Genomic DNA, 19,388 nt, shown 5'->3' on the forward strand with positions numbered 1-19,388 from the left:
AGCCCTTTATCAGATCCAAAATGATACTTTTAATGCATTCTGAGATCCCAAGATATAGGTTGCTTTGCAAAATATTCTAATTAAATAGTATATTTCCTGGGCTTGAATGTTAAATTCTGTAATTGTATAAAATGATTTAAAAGATGAAAGTATAACTTGCTCAAGAAAGAATATGTCATCATATTCAATCCACAGCTCAAATTTGTTCTCAAATGGTCAATTTGCCACTGTCCACAGGCACACTAACAACCACGCAGACTCACACAGCCTAGAATTCATCTCAGTACTCACAAGGAATACACCTATTGATGGAAATTAAAAATTAACTATGGCCACTGGACCTTCAGAAGTAGTGAATAGTTTTTCAACCCAGCTGGGTTAATATGTGGGGTCCTTCTTCCCCTAACAGTAATGCACAAGGGATGGCGATGCCAGAACTGAAGCAGAGCATCTCCACCTGGTTGGATCAAGGCTTCTAGTTTGTTTCTGACAGTGTATGGCAATCCAAAGCCCAAGACTTACAGATAAAAGACTCACCTTGCTGTATACAAGGATAAAGTCACCGAGCTGGTGGGCCAGGATTCTTCTGCGTTCCAGAAGTGCCAATCGTCGGCTGGGTAATATCATCCTCAGTGAATGCTGGAGGTTACTTGATGCTCGCTTGAGGAAACGAACTACCAGCTCCTATAAATTAAACAGTTACGGGAGAAAAAAAAAAGTAGGGATGGTGCTAAGCAACAGAAGACAAGCTATGAAGGGACTACATAACAGAGATGTAAGAAGATGTATATCACACATTTCAACAAACAAGGCCCAAAGCAAACAGGTTAGGTATAACAAGGATACAGAAAGACAAAACAAAAAAGAAAGAAACTTATTTCCTTCCCTCAATAAGCTGGCAATCAGAAAATTAAAATCAAGTATGTACATAAATAACTATGTAATAAAGCAGTAGTTGTAAAAGCACCTTAGTACATACACAAATAGTACTATTTAGGGAAGGTAGCATCCAAAGACAGGTAGTAGAAACTAAAACTGTGGAAGCAGAAGTAAGTTTCAAAGGTGAGAATACAGAAATGCTCGTATTTAGAGATAGAAAAGCTGAGGAAGAATCAGAAAAAAAAAAACCAAGTTAGAAACATCAGAAACATAGAAAACCAGGAGAAAATAGTCTGGGCACGGTGGCTCACACCTGTAATCCCAGCACTTTTGGGAAGCTGAGGTGGGCAGGTCACCTGAGGTCAGGAGTTCAAGATCAGCCTGGCCAACATGGTAAAATCCCATTTCTAAGAAAAATACAAAAATTAGCTGGGCATGGTCGCACACACCTGTAATCTCAGCTACTCGAGAGGCTGAGGCATGAAAATCACTTGAACGCGGGAGGTGGAGGTTGCACTGAGCCAAGATCACACCACTGCACTCCAGCTTAGGTGACACATTGAGATTCCGTTTCAAAAAAATTAAAAAAAAAAGAAAATTAGGAGACAATACTGTCATGGAAGCCAACTGAAGAAAGGGTTCCATGTCAAATGCTTCCAAGAGGTTGGAGCTGGAAAGGACCATTACAAAGACAGGGCCTTGGATCTGACCACTGAGGAATAATTTCAAGAAAACAGTTTCCACAAAGAGAGCACAAGAAGACTTTAAGAAAGTGCATGGGTAATGAAAAATACAGGTGAGGAGTAGAAACTAATGACTTTAAAAGTGTCATGATTAAGGCAAAGAAAGAACTATAAAAGTAGCTTGCAAAGTAACAGCTTTTTTTCTTTCCCAAGGATAAGGGAGCTTTTAGAGTTGGGGGTTGGCAAGGAGGGCACAGTGGAAAGTTATCAAGGGAAAGAAAGCCTACATCTCACTTAAAATGGGGGAAAAGGATTTTGAAATCTGAACAGATACCAATCAGATTACTGATAAAATCACAAATGCTTCAAAGAAAGATTTTATAAGCCCAAGCGGCTTAAAGATGTTGTCCAAAAACCATAATAAAACTACCTTCAGATGATACATTTGGGGATGTTCTGTTGATATTCCTCCTGTGAGTTATGAGATAAAGAATCTCTAACCCTAAGCTGGAGTAGCGAGGCCAACTCTACAACTACCAAAAGCAAGACCACTGCTACAGTCATCAGGGAAGGGGGTACGGCTGCTCTCTAGATACATTTTCTTTTTCTTTTCTATTTTTTATTGTTTTGTCGCCCAGGCTGTAGTGCAGTGGTGTGATCCCAGCTCACTATAATCTCTGCCTCCCAGGTTCAAGCAATTCTCTTGTCTTAGCCTCCCATGTAGCTGGGATTACAGGTGCACACCACCACACCCAGCTAACTTTGTATATTTTAGTAGAGATGGGGTTTCACCATGTTGGCCAGGCTGGTCTCAAACTCCTGGCCTCAGTGATCCACCCGCCTCGGCCTCCCAAAGTGCTGGGATTACAGGCGGGAGCCACTGTGCCCAGCTTAGAGATATTTTCAAGAAAGAATTCACAGAAGTGGTATTAAGTTTTGCAGTGATGATCCTCAATATTCTTGTAGAATGTCCCAAAGATACTATTTGGGTTCCAAGCCAGCATCAGCAGTGGTTATTTCTTTTTGAATGTTTTCTTTTTCTTGAATTTGATTTTGGTTCATTGTCCTTTGGTGCCAATTTACTCCAGCATAAATGAAACAGTCTCATAACCAGAGGGTTGAGTTTCATAGTTCTACTCTGCTGTCTTTACTATAGGGTGGTTTAAGCCGTTATATTAAAACATTTTTTTTTTCACAGTGGAGCAGACAAACTGACTCTCAAAAAGGCAGTTTCAATTTTCCACTTGGAAAGAGTAGAGCTAACATTTTCCGCTGATGGTTGAAGGATTATTCACAACACACAAGGTTTTATCTCTGGGTTGCATTGACTACTTTAAATGCATAAGTTGTTTTCTGGGATAACCAACATGTTTTTATAATAAACCTGGCATAAAGACTTGCCTTTTGTATGTGGAGGACTAAATATTACAGTAAGGTCACCATTGAGTGGAACAAAAAACGCAGCTTTCTCAGACTTAAAGGCCCCTCTCTTTTTGGTGACAAATCCCTGTAATTAAAAAGATTATGGGACTGGGTGCCATGGCTTACGCCTGTAATCCCAGTGCTTTGGGAGGCCGAGGCAGGCGGATCACCTGAGGTCGGGAGCTTGACACCAGCCTGACCAACAAGGAGAAACCTCGTCCCTACTAAAAATATAAAATTAGTTGGGTGTGGTGGCGCATGCCTGTAATCTCAGCTACTCAGGAGACTGAGGCAGAAGAATCATTTGAACCCCGGAGGCGGAGGTTGCGGTGAACCGAGATCGAGCCACTGCACTCCAGCCTCGGCAGTAAGAGGAAACTCCATCTCACATATACACACACACACACACACACACACACACACACACACACTAATATGGAAGGGCTGTGGCTTCTATAAGCTCTGACCTTACCAAACAGTTTAAAGCTCCCCATCATTCTGATTTACACACACACAAAACTGTCCTACAATACTGAATCACAGGAATGCCCAAATGACTGATATACAGTAAAAATTAAATACAGGTTTGATTCCAGCAATCTAAGAATCTTACAAACTTACAACTAGTTAAGTAAAAAATATCAACTTGGAGGATGGTGCATTCTGACAGGGCCTAGGATAAGGTGATGACTTTCGAAGAGCTAATTTGACTCCTCAGGACAGAAAATAAATGCCTTACGGTGCATGAAACCCGTGGAAAAGCAAGTAATGTACAATTAAAATATCTGAGTTTAAGTTCCAGCTTCATCACAGACGACCTGTGGAACCTTGGTTTCTCTAGGTCTGTTTGCTCTTCTGTGAAATAGGGATGATAATGCCTACCTGAAAGAGTTAATGACATGTCAGGTGGCTTGAGAAAGGACTGTAAGTTGTTATTCTTTGCACAGGGCTGCACATCCAACGAGAAATCAGTTTCCATTTCAAACTTAAATACATTGATGCTTTCACTACATGGTATAACGAACATAGTTCCAGATCAAAGATTTGCTTCACATTAAAGTATAAGAAATCTAAAAACTTCTTTATGTACTAATTCTTTCACCAGAAAAATACATTGCACTTTACCCTAATAGGGAAAAAAAAAAAAAAAAAAAAAAACAGAATGAAGAAAGAAAAAGGGAAAGCAGAAAGATTCCAATAAGAGCCTCACCATCTGTTCATCCTCTTTGGCAGCCCAACTGGCACTGAACGTCTGACCTCCACTGCCTTTCATCAGGCGAATTTGAACATGCTGGAGATAGGCAGAGAATGCTAATCGGGCCTGCACTTTGCTATAGAAATCCAAAACAACATACCGTTAAGAGACAGAAGTGTAAACCTACAAAACGTGTACTTGCTTCTCTCAAAGTGTCTTTGAGGATCCTTCTATTTTGATGGCTAAGAAATATGAAACCCATCTTACAGTATATGAATAATGATTCCTTCTGAACACTATATGAGGGTTTAAAAAAAAGTCCTATTAAAATAATCAGAGATGGAGAATCCCATTTTCTCATTATTAGCATGAGGAAAAAAACAAGAATAGAAAATTAGATTTCTTACTCAACACCTTCTCTTTGAAGATTTTTTTTTTTTTTTGAGACAGAGTCTCATTCCATCACCCAGGCTGCAGTGCAGTGTGGTGCAATCTCAGCTCATTTCAACCTCCATCTCCTGGATTCAAGCAATTCTTGTGCCTCAGCCATCTGAGTAGCTGGAATTACAGGCATGCACCACCACACTCAGCTAATTTTTGTATTTTTAATAGAGATGGGATTTTACCATATTGGCCAAGGTGGTCTCAAACTCCTGGCCTCAAGTGATCTGCCTTGTCTTGGCCTCCCAAGTGCTGGGATTACAGGCCTGAGCCACTGTGCCTGGCCCTCTTTGAACTTTTTAACAATTTTCTTGGGGTAACAGACAGGAGAAGAACTGAATCTTCACAAGAACCACTGTATTAATGAGAAAATGCTTTTTACATTTGGAGGTCCTTAAGAACATATCAGTTAGTGCAAAAGTGTGGATTTTGCAATGGCAATTAATATTTCTAGTATACAAAAGTATCCAAACCAGGAAATAGATAAATCCTATAACAGGACTCTTTAGACCAAATTTAAGGCCACACTTTCTCAACTACAAGATGGAATGGCTGGAGCCCAGAACAAATGCATGAGATCCAACAGAGTTTGGCAGAGGTGAACTGATGGGCCAGGGAAGACAAGCCCAGATATTCAGTGGGCAAAAGAAACCCTCAAGTCTAGTGAAAAGCACCTAAGTAACACCTAGCTATTTTTGCCTGGTGGCCTAGGCTGGAAACAAGGAAATCTGATCAAGCTATAGTTTGGAAGACAGAAGTACCAGAGAGACACTGATGATTTTCACCTCAGCTGCTATTCGTGGCAGATCTGTTTTCTTTAAGGCGAGATTTTGATTACTTCAGCTGATCGGCCTTCTGACACTGTAGCCAAAATTATATCAGTGAAGATTAGGGCCCAAAACAGACTTTGTTTACAGTCCTCACACATGTAGTCACTGAATGCTTTCTACTGACTGTTTTCAAGGTTAGGATGTAGGATTTGGCTTTGGCTAGAGTAAACCAGAAATCCTAAAAGGGCTCCAGCCTAGCTTCCATGTGTATGTTGGAGAATTGGAGGGCAAGGGAGTCAGGCTGCGGAAGAAATTTCCTTTTGAGAACTTAATACGTAAGTTTCAGAACATGAACTATAAATAAGGCTAGATTTTTGTTACTAGCAGGGATGGTTTATGGGAGCATAATATGGTTTTGAAATAATAAATTTATTTATTTATTTATTTCAAGACAGGTTGGAGTGCAGTGGCGCAATCTCGGTTCACTGCAACCTCTGCCTCTCAGGTTCAAACGATTCTCCTGCCTCAGCCTCCCAAGTAGCTGAGATTACAGGTGCTCACCACCACGCCCAGCTAATTTTTGTATTTTAGTAGAGATGGAGTTTCACCATGTTGATCAGGCTGGTCTCAAATTCCTGACCTCAGGTGATCCACCCACCTCAGCCTCCCAAAGTGCTGGGATTACAGGTGTGAGCCACTACACCTGGCCATAAATGTACATTTTCAACTGTTCCTCAAAGATAATAATTATATCCTTTTTCACCTAGAGATCATATACCACTTTCCCATGAACCAACCCTACAAGCTTTGCCCCGACAACAAATTATTTTCAAGTCAAAATAACTTTAAAAGATCCTCAGTTTGGGTCAACAAATTCACCTACAATAAAATGAGCAAGAAATAGCCTGTTTCAGACACCTCCAAAGGTAGCAGAATAGCCAATTCCACTGATTGATCCCTTTATACTAAAACTTGAAGGTGTTTTAAATAAGGGGATTATTGCTCATAAATTGAGACTTCAATCATTGTTTTGCTGTGAATCACTGTTGCAAAGCAAATGAACAAGTACTGAGGTTTCCATTTCTATAAACCGCACAAATGTTAATTCTGAGACTGTCTCTAAGATATTGGACACATTGTTCAGCTAGTCACTTGCAATGAAACAACCCCCCCAAAAAGATTAAAGAATAAAAACCAGAATGAGTTACACCAAAGAAACCTATTTTTAAAAATAGGTTTAAAAAATTTTTTAAAATAAAAGGTTATGCCTTTTATTTACGCCCAGTATATAAAGTATACAACAGTGAGGCCCTGCTTAGAGTTTTGAACCCTGGCCGTCGCCCTTCTCCAAACCCCTAGGTAGCCTCTGAGACACTTCACCAAACAATGAGCAGCTTTAGGGAACACAGTCTGAAAACCACTGATTGACACTAACATACCCTGCAATTACAACAGTTTGCTCATTCAAAGTGAGATCCACAAGATTCATGAAGAAATAATTTATTTCTATAACAACCAAGCAGAATGTTATTGCTGGAAAGGACTTTAGAATACAGTCCAGTGGTTTTCAAATGCTCTATTTTCAATTCAGTGAAATATTTTTTCCCTCTAGGAAGCAGTGTGAAAAAACACTTGTCTAACTCTATACCTTGGATTGACAGAAAAAGAAAACTGAGGCCTAGAGAAGCTCTTTGACTTGCCTATGACTACATAGCCAGTTGGTAGCACTGAAACAGCCAGAACCCAGGTTTTCTGACTCAGTTTGGTGTATTCTCCACGGACAGACCTATTGTTTTGTTGTTGTTGTTGTTGTTGTTGTTGTTGTTGAGATAGAGCAGGCGTCCCCAAACTACAGTCCACTGGGCCGCATGCGGCCCCCTGAGGCCATTTATCCGGCCCCCCACCACACTTCAGGAAGGGGCACCTCTTTCATTGGTGGTCAGTGAGAGGAGCACAGTATGTGGCGGCCCTCCAACAGGTCTGAGGGACAGTGAACTGGCCCCGTGTAAAAAGTTTGGGGACGCCTGAGATAGAGTCTCGCTCTGCTGCCCAGGTTGGAGTGCAATGGCGCGATCTCGGCTCATTGCAACCTTCACATCCTGGGTTCAAGCAATTGAACCTCCCAAATAGCTGGGACTACAGGCACATGCCACCATGCCTGGCTAATTTTTTGTGTTTTTAGTAGAGACAGGGTTTCACTGTGTTAGCCAGGCTGGTCTCAATCTCCCGACCTAGTGATCCGCCCGCCTCAACCTCCTAAAGTACTGGGATTACAGGCGTGAGCCACTGTGACCAGCCAGAACTATTCTTACTCTCCATGACACTGTTCCAAACTTAACTCTATCCCCTGGTACCCCAATGTCACCCTCCAGACTTTCAGTATAAGAATTGGCCTCTAATTTAGAATATAAAGGCTATCATGCATAAACGCCTAAACTTCCTCGCTCTTAAGCTTCTACCAACTGCATTTAACCCATTGCACTTTCTTTCTGTCTTACAGGAAGAGATAGCCCTCCTCTGGCCTTTGACCACTTTCCTTTAGAACACTTCGCTACGAATATATCAATTTCTGCAATTCTAATCCTCTTATTATCAATCCTTCCCCTCAGCCTATAAATAAGCTCCAGAATCCCATCTCAAAAGAAAAAAAAAATCCCTTTTAGTTGGCTGTCTCCCTGATGCATTCTCACCTTCCTTTTGTTGCCAAACCCTTAGAAAGTCAGTTCATACTTGCTTTCTTATTTTCTCAGCTCACAACTGCTCTTCCACCTACTCAGTTGGCCCTAGGTCACAAATCCAGAAATTTCTGTTCATCATTCATCCTAACTTGGGCTGTTTGAGGCTCTATAGACCCGAATGCTCATTCCGCAGCTTTTTCCATACTACTCCTTCCCGATTTTATGTCTATTGCTCTAACTGCCACTTCTTGATCTTTTTACTGACTTACCCCTTGAATAGTGGTATCCCCAGGGCTCAATTTCTTTTTTATCCTTGCTGAACCAAATAAATTTGAACAATCTTATCCGTTCTGAAGAGTTTATCTATGAACTATACAACCCTGGTCAATCTTGACCAACAAAACTGTATTTTCACCGGTCTACTGGACTTCAGCCAGAGCACTTCTTCCTCACTACATCTTAAATGAAACACATTATTTTTGATCATGAAACCAACTCCTACGTTCCTCATATTGGCCAAAGGCACCGCCAAGTTTCCAAATGTGAAAAGCTTAGTCTCATCAATCTTACTCTGCAAATTTCACTAAGTCCATCCCATTCTCTATTCCTAAAGCCATTACTCTGATCAAGGCCTTCACCTTCCTGGCTCTGGACAATTCTAACAGTCTCTAACTCACTCGGCTGCCTTCAGTTACACTATCCCACAATGCAAGCACAATTTGCATTCTAAAACAAGAACTCACAGTATCATTGATCTGCTTAAAAGTAACCTAGAAAGTAAAGCCCAGACTCTTTACAATCTAACAACATCCAATATTTTAGTCTCATTTCTTACCATGCTCTTCTCCCCATGTAGTTCTGCTAGTCTGTATTTTGTAAACACACCGAGCTCATTACAATGCCTGGGCCTTTGTACTTGCTGTTCTGCTGGGAGTATTCTGCCTCCTAATACTCACACGACTGACGACTCATCATTCAGTACTCACCTCAAAGGTTACCTCTTCATGCCAAATCACTGCAATCTAAGTTTAAACTCTCTGCCTAATTACAGTCTAACATTACACTATCTAACTGACAGCATTTCTCATGGCCTGAAATGACCTTGTTTCTTTGTTTACTGTCAGCCTTCCCCACTAGACTGTAAGCTCCAGGCCTGTCTTGGTCCCCACGATAATGGGATATGGCCTAGCACAATTCCTGGCATAGTACAGGTTCTCAATAAAACTCACTGAGTGACTGAATAAATGGCTGTAACTCTATGTCTTCCTCTATATCATACCTCTATGTCTTCACTGCCTCTACCTAGCACTCCCACACTTAATCATCACCTCCCAAACCTCCTGAAACCCTACTTATGAGTCAAGGCCTGATTCAAATTTTCCCGCCTCCATAATGCTTTTCTAGCCCTCCCAAGCCAGACCAATCACTCTTTTTCTGTGTCCTAAAACCACGTGTTTGTACTGGGACCATGGCCTAAGCATTCTCTCTCTGATACTAAACCACGAGCAGCTTCAGCTCCTTGTCTCAGTTACCTTATACTCAGTGACTGACACAAAAGCCCAACCAATGAGATCTGGGTTTGTATCATAGCTTTACCTTGGACAAGTTACCTAACCTCTCTAAGGCTCAGTTTTCTTAATAATAGCAATGTCTAATCACAGTCATTATTTCACAGGACTCCTGTAAATATTAAATGAAAAATGACTGTAAAGCCACTAAAATAGTACCTGGTACACAGTACATGTTAGCTGTTATCAGTTTTACTAATATAAAAGATACATACCTAAGATTACCATTGTCTTGAAGAATCTGCATCAGGTTAAATTTAGGCTCTGGCTCCTGAGTCTCAATTTTGCAGCACTGTTCACCTTTATTATTCCATTCAGGAACTTGCATGGAATTTTCTTTGGGTGCATTTTCTACCATAGCTGTTAATGAGGGTGTATATTTGGCTTGATTTTCTCTAACAGACCCTGCAGACTCCTCCTGGGAAGCTTCTTGCTCTTCATCTTCATTGTCTAATGCGACTTCTTCCTCCTCTTCACTCTCTGTCTCAGTTTTAACATTCATTTCAGCTGGTTGGGTAATCACTAAATGCGAAGAATCACTAATGTTGCTGAAAAAAGGATTAAATTTTCCTCTCTCCCAATACCTTCCTTTTCTCTTTTTAGTAAAAACCCATTTCTAAACCAAACCACGAACAAGGCACAGAATTAACAGCAACCACATGTCACTCTCTATTCTTATATATTCTTTTATTTCTTTTTATTTATTATCATTTTTTGAGACAGGGTCTCACTCTGTTGCCCAGGCTGGAGTTCAGTGGCAGGATCCCAGGTCACTATAGCTCACCTTCCTGGGCTCAAGTAATCCTCCCACCTTAGCCTTCCAAGTAGCTGGGACTATAGGCACATGCTACACACCCAGCTGATTTTTTGTATTTTTTGTAGAGACAGGATTTTGCGAGATTGCCTAGGCTGGTCTCAAACTCCTGGGCTCAAGTAATCCGCCCACCTCAGCCTCCTAAAGTGCTGGGATTACAGGCATGAGGCACCATGCCTGGTCTAATCTTGCATATTCTAAAACCTATTAATGATCTTCATTAAATTTGATATTTTTCATCGTACTTTCATCATGGCTCTCTCACAACTTAAGGCCAAAACAAAAAAAAAAATCAAAACACAAAAAACCCTTGGGTTAGTCTTTTCTACTGTGTGTTAGAGATTTTTTTAAAAAGCACCCTTCATGGAGGTATTAACAATAGGGGAATATCTTTCTATCTTATGTTTATTCATTATCCTTCTCTACTGCCTTGTAAGTTCTATTTGGACAGAGACTGTATCTTTTTTATTTAACAGCGAAACCTCAGTGACTAACATGCTGCCTCATACAGATGTTCAACAAAGGAGGGAAGGAGAGAGAAAAAGGAAATCAGTACATCAGTCAATTACAAATAGATCTACAACGTTGTAGAAGCTGGGAGAGAAAGAAATTCCACTTTGTCTGAAATACTTATGCCATTCAGCAATGTTAAAGAATGAACTGAACTTACCTAATTACAAAAAACCTGAACAGTAATGCTCAGGATTCCATTAAACTCAGGCTAATATTATTTCTAAAGAATCAGGTATTTGCACGATGCTGACGTAAGAGCAAAGGCCAAAATGTATGTGCCCCAGATAGTCTTCAATACAAATATTACGGAGTGGAAGGTTTAAAAACTTAGGACCTTGTTGAAATTAAATTTCAGAGATAAACAACTATACAAAAAAAAAAAAAAAAAAAGTGTATGTGACCAGGAAGATTATATTGAGTAAGCAGCTGGTTAACTCAGTCTGGCAGAATCCAGATAAGGGAGTTTGGTGAAAGCTCACCAGCAGGTACCTGGGTATTTTGGCCTCATTGCCCTCAATCTGCTACTCCGTCGTCTACATTTTCGCACCTCCAGAGACAGGAGCTTCCTCTCGTAAAGTGCGGCATGCAGCTTGGCCTTTGAATTCATGCCATCTATCTTCAATTCTGGTGTTCCATCAGCAGTCATTCTAGGGGAAAAACAACATGGTAGCTATGGCCTTCAGAAAGTTCTCTCCTTCACGCCAAGGCTAAGCTTGCCAGAATTCCATAATGCTGACACACTGGACATGGTAATTCAAGTGAATTCTAAAAGTTTGACAGATAAAGAGGAACACTAGGATCTACATTAAAACCTCACTAGTGACCCATTTGAATGTATTAAATGTTCTAGAAAAAAATATGTAGCCAAAGACAATGTTTAAGACATTTAAGTATTCAGTAATACTGATTATTAGTTTACTGCAGGGATTATAAAGTGCCACCCAACACCTTATATCTTAAAATACTTTATAACTTAAAAATGACAACATCTTAATTCTTAATTTGAGTGGTGGCAAATGATGTTTGCTTTATTTCTATCCATTATAACTTACTCAGCATTTTGTAATTATTCTTTTGAATGTATATAAAATCTAAACAATATAGACTTAGCAGAGGTTGAGATGAGGGGAAGAAAGGCTGATGGTCTGTGAATATGCAAGGCAGCCCTGAGTTGACGGAGACTCATAGAAGTGTCATAGTGAGAAGTCACCAAGCCCTAGGGACTCACCAAATCTCAAGCGTCCCAACATGAGGAAATGGTAAGGCACCCACCCTCTTTAAGATCCTAATTAGCTAAATGGGAAGGTGGAGTGAGGTGGCAGGGACTTCACAGGTGCTAAGTACAGGTCAAGAGTTACAGTCAGAGAAACAGAAAAGGGAAGGCAGCAGAGGGAGGACAAGGCCGAATACATCAGGTCAAGAATGAGAAATGGAATGTGGAAATGGGGCTGGCAGCAGCTACATTAGGCATTAAATTAAGACAAATCACAAATTGGGGAGGGACTGATATGAGGTCCAGTCCAGACAAGGACTGAGTGGAATACAGGACAGGTAGCCATAACCAAGAAACCAGAGAGAGAGGGCTCTGGGTCACCAAGTCAGAAAAGCAGTATCTGTATCATTGTCTGAAAGCATGTAGCCAACTCTACGCTCAAATGCAAAATCTAACTGGTTGGCTATGAACTCTCTAGAACTCCAAGTGTGTTCCTTTTGAGGTCAAGGAATCATCCTAACTCCTCTGGGAGTTTTCATTCTCTGAGTATAACAAAAAGGCTATGTCATTTGGTCTATTTAGGACCTTTTTGATAGGGATTTCTGGGTGGATGGAATGGATAGTAAGCCTTTTGGAGGCCTTCTCTCCAGAGCAAGACATAGAGCCAAAAATAGGAAAGTCCTGGCACTGGGAGCAGAAATGGGAAGCAAATCAACGAACTTTAAAAAAAGTTCAAATGTGCCAGGCACGGTGGCTCAAGCCTGTAATCCCAGCACTTTGGGAGGCCGAGGTGGGTGGATCACGAGGTCGAGAGATCGAGACCATCCTGGTCAACACGGTGAAACCCCGTCTCTACTAAAAATCTAAAAAATTAGCTGGGTGTGGTGGCGCGTGCCTGTAATCCCAGCTACTCAGGAGGCTGAGGCAGGAGAATTGCCTGAACCCAGGGGGCGGAGGCTGCGGTGAGCCGAGATCGCACCATTGCACTCCAGCCTGGGTAACAAGAGTGAAACTCTGTCTCAAAAAAAAAAAAAAAAAGTTCAAATGTATTTTATCAGAGTCCCAAAAAGTAAGTAAACACAGAGAGAGAGAGAGAGAGAGAGAGAGAGAGAGAGAGCGCGAGCGAGCGCACAAGTGCTATAAAAATAAATTTTTAGCCAATTCAATAATAAAGAAAATCAAACAAATTTGATAGAAAAATAAAATCATTTAAACCATTTATTTAATAAGGTCTGGCTAACTTGGTCAAATTTATTTATTTATTATTATTTTTTAACCTGGTCAAATCTGGTAACTGTATGAACAAATATGGACATATTTTAACATCAACATCTTTATCTCATAAACGCACAAACATTACTCTCTCCAAAGACATGTCTCTTAAAAACTTAATGTGATTGGAGACAGTGTGAAGTCTGAGGTTGTCCTAATTTAATGAGTGGAAGTTAATTCAACACTCTAATAAATTAAAGCCCAGTGTTTACATTCATGAACTACTGTTCATTATATAAACAAGAATTTATATTGTCTACATGATACTATCTACATTTTTAGGAACTCCATTCTTTAGGGAAAAAAGATTACTTTTTATCAACAAAAACTCAAGTAAACTTTTGAAAACATGAATGCTAAAAGCTCAGAGACATGGAGAAGCTACCACAAATCTCCTCCAAAGATATTTTAAAATCACAACTATGAACTAAGAGACTCTGGATTAACAGATAAATCCTAACTAGTACAAGGGATGGAGGATAGGGAATGCTGGGTAACGTGTGAATCTGATAAGCAAGACTAATAGTTCTATGAGGGCGAGGACCATGTTTGTCTTGTATCACGGTATCCTAGATGCTTATGAGACTGCCCAGCACACAGCTGACTTGCCATAAATATTGGTTAATTAATAAACAATTGAATTTCCTAAAAATAAGTTGAGTATCTTTTAGCTACATCTATTTCATTTTACTTTTTCCAACATTTTATTTGAAAATATTTAAACAAAAGTTTAAAGAATTATACAGTGGACAACCATATAACTATTCCCACCTAGTTTCTACAATTAACGCTCTATTATATTTTGTTTCGTCACGTATATATGCAATCATACATTCCTCTATCCATCCATCAATCTACCTAATTTTCAAAGCAATTCAAAGCTACAGACATGAGTGCATTTAGCTCCTAAACATTTCAACATGTATTACATTACTATCCAGAATTCAATATTTGTTTTATAGAACTGTGTTTGGTAAGCTAAAAGTTATGTACAGTGAAATATCCAAATATTAAATATCCCCTTAATGAGTTCTGAAAAATGCCTAGAGCTATATAACCCAAACTCTTTTTTTTGAGATGGAGTTTTGCTCTTGTTACCCAGGCTGGAGTGCAATGGCGCGATCTCGGCTCACCACAACCTCCACCTCCTGGGTTCAGGCAATTCTCCTGCCTCAGCCTCCTGAGTAGCTGGGATTCCAGGCACGTGCCACCATGCCCAGCTAATTTTTTTTTTTGTATTTTTAGTAGAGATGGGGTTTCACCATGTTGACCAGGATGGTCTCGACCTCTTGACCTCGTGATCCACCTGCCTCGGCCTCCCAAAGTGCTGGGATTACAGGCTTGAGCCACCGCGCCCGGCCCCAAACTCTTAACATTGCTATCACCTCAGAAGTTCTCATGGCCCTTCCCAGTCAATCTTCCCTAACCCCCTAAGGGCAATCACTGTGCTAAAGTTTTTCATTGTGTATTAGATTTGCCTGTTATAGAATTCATAAAATTGGAACCATATAGTACGAACTATTTTGTGTAAGGCGGCTTTCATTCAGCATGTTTTTGAGATTCACCCATGTGTGTACCAGTATTCATCCCGTTTTATTTCTGAGCAGTAGGTCACCGTCTGAATGATCCGCAGCTCTCTGCTCTCTTTTTGGACACCTAGGTTGTTTCCTGTTACGTAGTATTAGGAACAAAGCTGCTATGAACATATTTGTACGAGTCGTTTTGTGATTACGTTTTTTATTTCTTCTGTGTAGATCTCAAAGTGAAATTTGTGTATTTCTAACAAAATGCCAGCCTCTTCCTAAAATGCTTGTACCAGTCTACGCTGTCAATGACAATTTATCACAGTTGTTAGTTCCACGTCCTGACATTTAGTATTGTCAGTCGAACATTAGCCATTCTGCTAGATGTTTAGTGGTATGACATGGTTTTAATTTGTAAAATTAAACCTGATAACTAATGTTGTTAAGCACATTTTCATGAGCCTATTGGCTACTCATGTATCTTCCTTTTGAAGTGTCTGTTCAAATATTTTACCCTTTTGTAACTGGGTTAATGGTCTTTTTTATTATTGAGTTGTAGAAGTTATTTACGGTTCCCAGACATTAATCCTTTGACAGATGATGTTTGATGCATTTTTCCACTCAGTCAGTTGCTTGCCAAATCATTTTCCTAACAGTATTTTATAATAAAGATTTTAATCTTGAGAAATTATAACATTGTTTTTTATTGCTTTCTGTGTCATGACTAAAAACATTGCCAAGCCCAAAGTCACAAAGATACTATGTTTTCTTCAATAAGTTTTATAGCAAGTTTTTATATCTATGAATCATCTCTAATTTCTATGGGAAACAGGGGTTGGGGTTCATTTTTAAAAAATACAACATTCAGTTGTTCCATCCCCATTAAAAAAAAAATTTTTTTTCCTTTCACCACTGGATTACTTTGACCATATAAATGTGGGTCTATTTCTGGGCTCTCTATTCTGTTTCAATGCGATTAATTTGCTAAGATCTTGAATATTATAGAATTAGAAGTATTTAGGTCAAGTATTCTAAGCCTTTTTCAAGATTACTTTGGATATTCTAAGTCCTTTGCATTTGAATATAAATTTTTAAATGTTGGTCCATTTCTTTCAAAAAAAAAAAATCCACCAGAATAATGATTGAGATTACACTGGATCTTTACATTGATTTGAGTAAAATGGCTATTTTAACTATATTAAGTATTTTAATCCACAAGTGAGGCATATCTCCCCATTAATTTAGGTCTTCTTTCATCTCTTTTAGTAATATTTAATAGCTTTTACAGTGTAGGTATTGAACATGTTTTGTTAAATTTATTCCCAAGTATTTTCTATTTTCAAATGCCGTGTAAATATAATTTAAAATTTCATTTTCCAATTATTTACTACTAGTACATTACGATACAACAGATTTTAGTGTGTTAATCTTGTATCCTAAAACTTTGCTAAGCACACTTCTATGTTCTTGTAGTTACAGAGGTCTTAGGATTTTCTACTTACCTGATCATGTCATCCAAATACAGACATTTTACTTCCTCCTTTCCAATTTGTGTGCATTTCTTTTTGCCCCTGCCTTTCTTTATTATACTAATGTACAATGTGAATAAAAGTGGTGTGAGTGGACATCTTGACCTATTACAAATCATAGGGGAAAAGCCTTCAATATTTTACTGAATATGATTACAGCGACAGGTTTTTCATATAAGGCCTTTATCAAGTTGAAGAAATACCCTTCTATTACTGATCTGCTGAGAGTTTTTCTCGTAAGTAGGTACTGAATTTCATCAGTTGCTCTTTTGGGATATCTAATGAAATAAAGATGTTCTTAAAACTTCCAGGTTTTCTGTTCTTAAAACATCCAGGTTTTCCCCTGTAATTAATATGGTGAATTTCACTGACTAATTTTCAAATGTTAAGCCAATCTTGAAATACTGGGGAAAATCTCAGTCATATGTATTATCCTTTTTATATACTGGCAGATTAATTTGCTAATATGAAGAAATTTTAGGACTATGTTCATGAAGGATATTAGCCAGTAATTTTCTCTTTTTCTTCTTCTATTTTAATGTCTTTGTCAGGTTTTGGAATCACAGTCATACTAGCATCATAAGATGAACTGGGAAGTGTCCCTTCCTATATTCTTAAAAGAATCTGTGTAAGATTGGTGTTATTCTTCCTCAAATGCTTGACAGAATTCAGTAGTAAAATCAGTGGGCTGAGTTTTCTCTATAGAAGTTTTTCGGCCGGGCGCGGTGGCTCACGCCTGTAATCCCAGCACTTTGGGAGGCCGAGGCGGGTGGATCACGAGATCAAGAGATCGAGACCATCCTGGCCAAGGTGAAACCCCGTCTCTACTAAAAATACAAAAATTAGCCAGGTGTGGTGGCACGCGCTTGTGGTCCCAGCTACTCGGGAGGCTGAGGCAGTAGAATCGCTTGAACCCAGGAGGTGGAGGTTGCAGTGAGCCGAGATTGCACCACTGCACTCCAGCCTGGCGACAGAGCAAGACTCTGTCTCAAAAAAAAAAAAAAAAAAAAAAAAAAGAAGTTTTTCATTACAAATTCAATTTTCTCCACAAATATAGAGCTTTTTAAAATGTCTACTTCAGCTGGTGTCATTTTGGGTGTTCCCCTCCACATTTTGCCAGCCACAAAGAATTGTCATTTCATCTAAGTTGTCAAAGTAATGGAATAAAGTTGCTAATAATATTCCCGATATCTTTTTTCCCTACCTTAGTATCCATTTGATGTCTGCAGAATCTATAATGATATCCTTTCTTTTCTATTTGATGATATTGGTAATGAGTGTCCTTTCTCTTTATTCTAGATCAGTCTACCTAAGGGTTCATCAATCATGCTACCTTATCAATGAACACACTTTGGATTTTGTTAATATTATTTATCGTTTGTCTTTTATTTGATTTCTGCTTTTCCTTTCTTCTACTTACTTTGAAGTTACTCTGCTTTTTTTCGATTTCGTAAAACGAACATTAGATCAGTCCTCAGTTTTCTAAGGTAAGCATTTAAACTTATAATTTCCCCCAAAGCACTACTTTAGCTTGTAGCACACACATCTTGACATATTTTTACTATTACTCAGTTCAAATTTTTCCTCATGACTTCTTCTTTGAACCATGGATTATTTAGAAATGTTGTTTAATTCCCAAATATTTGCAGATTTTCTGTTGTTACTGATACTCAATTCTCTTGTGGCCAAAGAATACTCTGTATCATTTTAATCCTTTTAAATATGTTAGAACTTGTTTCATGCTCCAGCATATGGTCTATCTATCATATGCCAGCTTTCATTTGCTTGTACCTCTACACAGCCCCAAATCCCTACTGATGGCAATATAAAATGAGTGCCAAAAAATGAAGAAAGAGGCTGGGCGCAGAGGCTCACACCTGTAATCCGAGCACTTTGGGAGGCCGAGGCGGGCAGATCACAAGGTCAGGAGTTCGAGGCCAGCCTGGTCAACACGGTGAAACCCCGTCTCTACCAGAATTATAAAATTTAGCTGGGTGTGGTGGCAGGTGCCTGTAGTCCCAGCTACTCCAGAGGCTGAGGCAGGAAAATCACCTGAACCTGGGAGGTGGAGGGTGTAATGAGCTAAAATCATGCCACTGCACTCTAGCCTGGGTGACAGATCAAGACTCCATCTCAAAAGAAGAAGAAGAAGAAAGAACAGAACTCAGTAAGCTTTATATATTCCTCATGTTTAAGATTTTTTCTTTTTTCTCAATTTTCAAATTAATAGCAGTATGTTACAGGAAGATTATTTATTGACTCAAAACTGGAGAAAACGTATATACCAAGTGTGACTTTCTATTTGGAAACAAGCTACAAACTTGATTTATTTCAGTTTTCCCTTAACTAAATGGCAATCATACTGTATTCCTTCTCTAAAGAAAAATTAGAGTTATGCTTTAAAGGGCTCTCTGCCTAAATAAAAGGCCACAGGCGTTTTGTATACTTTCAGTTCTGTGGCAAACTAGAAACAGGTTCTGTTCTGTCCCATGAGGCACAGAGTGTGTGCCTCAGGTATGTCACAGCCAAAACACCAACTCTTACTTGAATCTAACATGACATTAGTTTCAAAATCTCATTAATACTATCTTACACACAGCTAAATGAGAATACCATTATCAGTTAAAATAGCATACCTGTAGTTATAACAAAGTAAATCTCAAACTTAAGTTTGTTAAAAAGTGGCCACAAAATACTTTTTCAATAGAAAAAATGTTACTATTCAAGCTGAACCAAATTAAAAATGGTTATATAAAGTATTATGCTTAGTCTGTGCATAGTCACATATTTTGCACATGGGAAGAATTTCTCAACTTTTAAAAGTCAATTACCGTGTTCTTCCTGTCAATAAGCTTCTTCTTAGGTTTCCCCTACAGAAGCAGAAAGGA

At 39.2% G+C, this 19,388-nt stretch overlaps 1 protein-coding gene across 15 annotated transcripts in view; it reads right to left on the reverse strand.

The window, feature by feature from the left end:
* TTLL5 (tubulin tyrosine ligase like 5) overlaps window positions 1-19,388 on the reverse strand; it is a 280,545-nt gene that overhangs the window by 168,107 nt on the left and 93,050 nt on the right. For 11 of the 15 annotated variants that reach the window (XR_012516125.1, XM_074392953.1, XM_074392957.1 and 8 more), the window contains 5 exons: window positions 19,332-19,370; window positions 11,453-11,610; window positions 9,852-10,158; window positions 4,195-4,315; window positions 538-684 (listed from right to left, as the gene is read on the reverse strand). Coding sequence is in view for 14 of the 15 variants with exons in the window: in XM_074392953.1 (XP_074249054.1) it covers window positions 538-684; window positions 4,195-4,315; window positions 9,852-10,158; window positions 11,453-11,610; window positions 19,332-19,370 (772 nt within the window). In the remaining variant the exon portion in view is untranslated. The remainder of the gene's footprint in view (window positions 1-537; window positions 685-4,194; window positions 4,316-9,851; window positions 10,159-11,452; window positions 11,611-19,331; window positions 19,371-19,388) is intronic. The other 4 variants (XM_039469444.2, XM_074392954.1, XM_074392952.1 and 1 more) reach the window with 1 other exon arrangement.

This window comes from Saimiri boliviensis, chromosome 2 (assembly GCF_048565385.1).
Source record: "Saimiri boliviensis isolate mSaiBol1 chromosome 2, mSaiBol1.pri, whole genome shotgun sequence".
In the NCBI taxonomy this organism is placed as follows: domain Eukaryota; kingdom Metazoa; phylum Chordata; class Mammalia; order Primates; family Cebidae; genus Saimiri; species Saimiri boliviensis.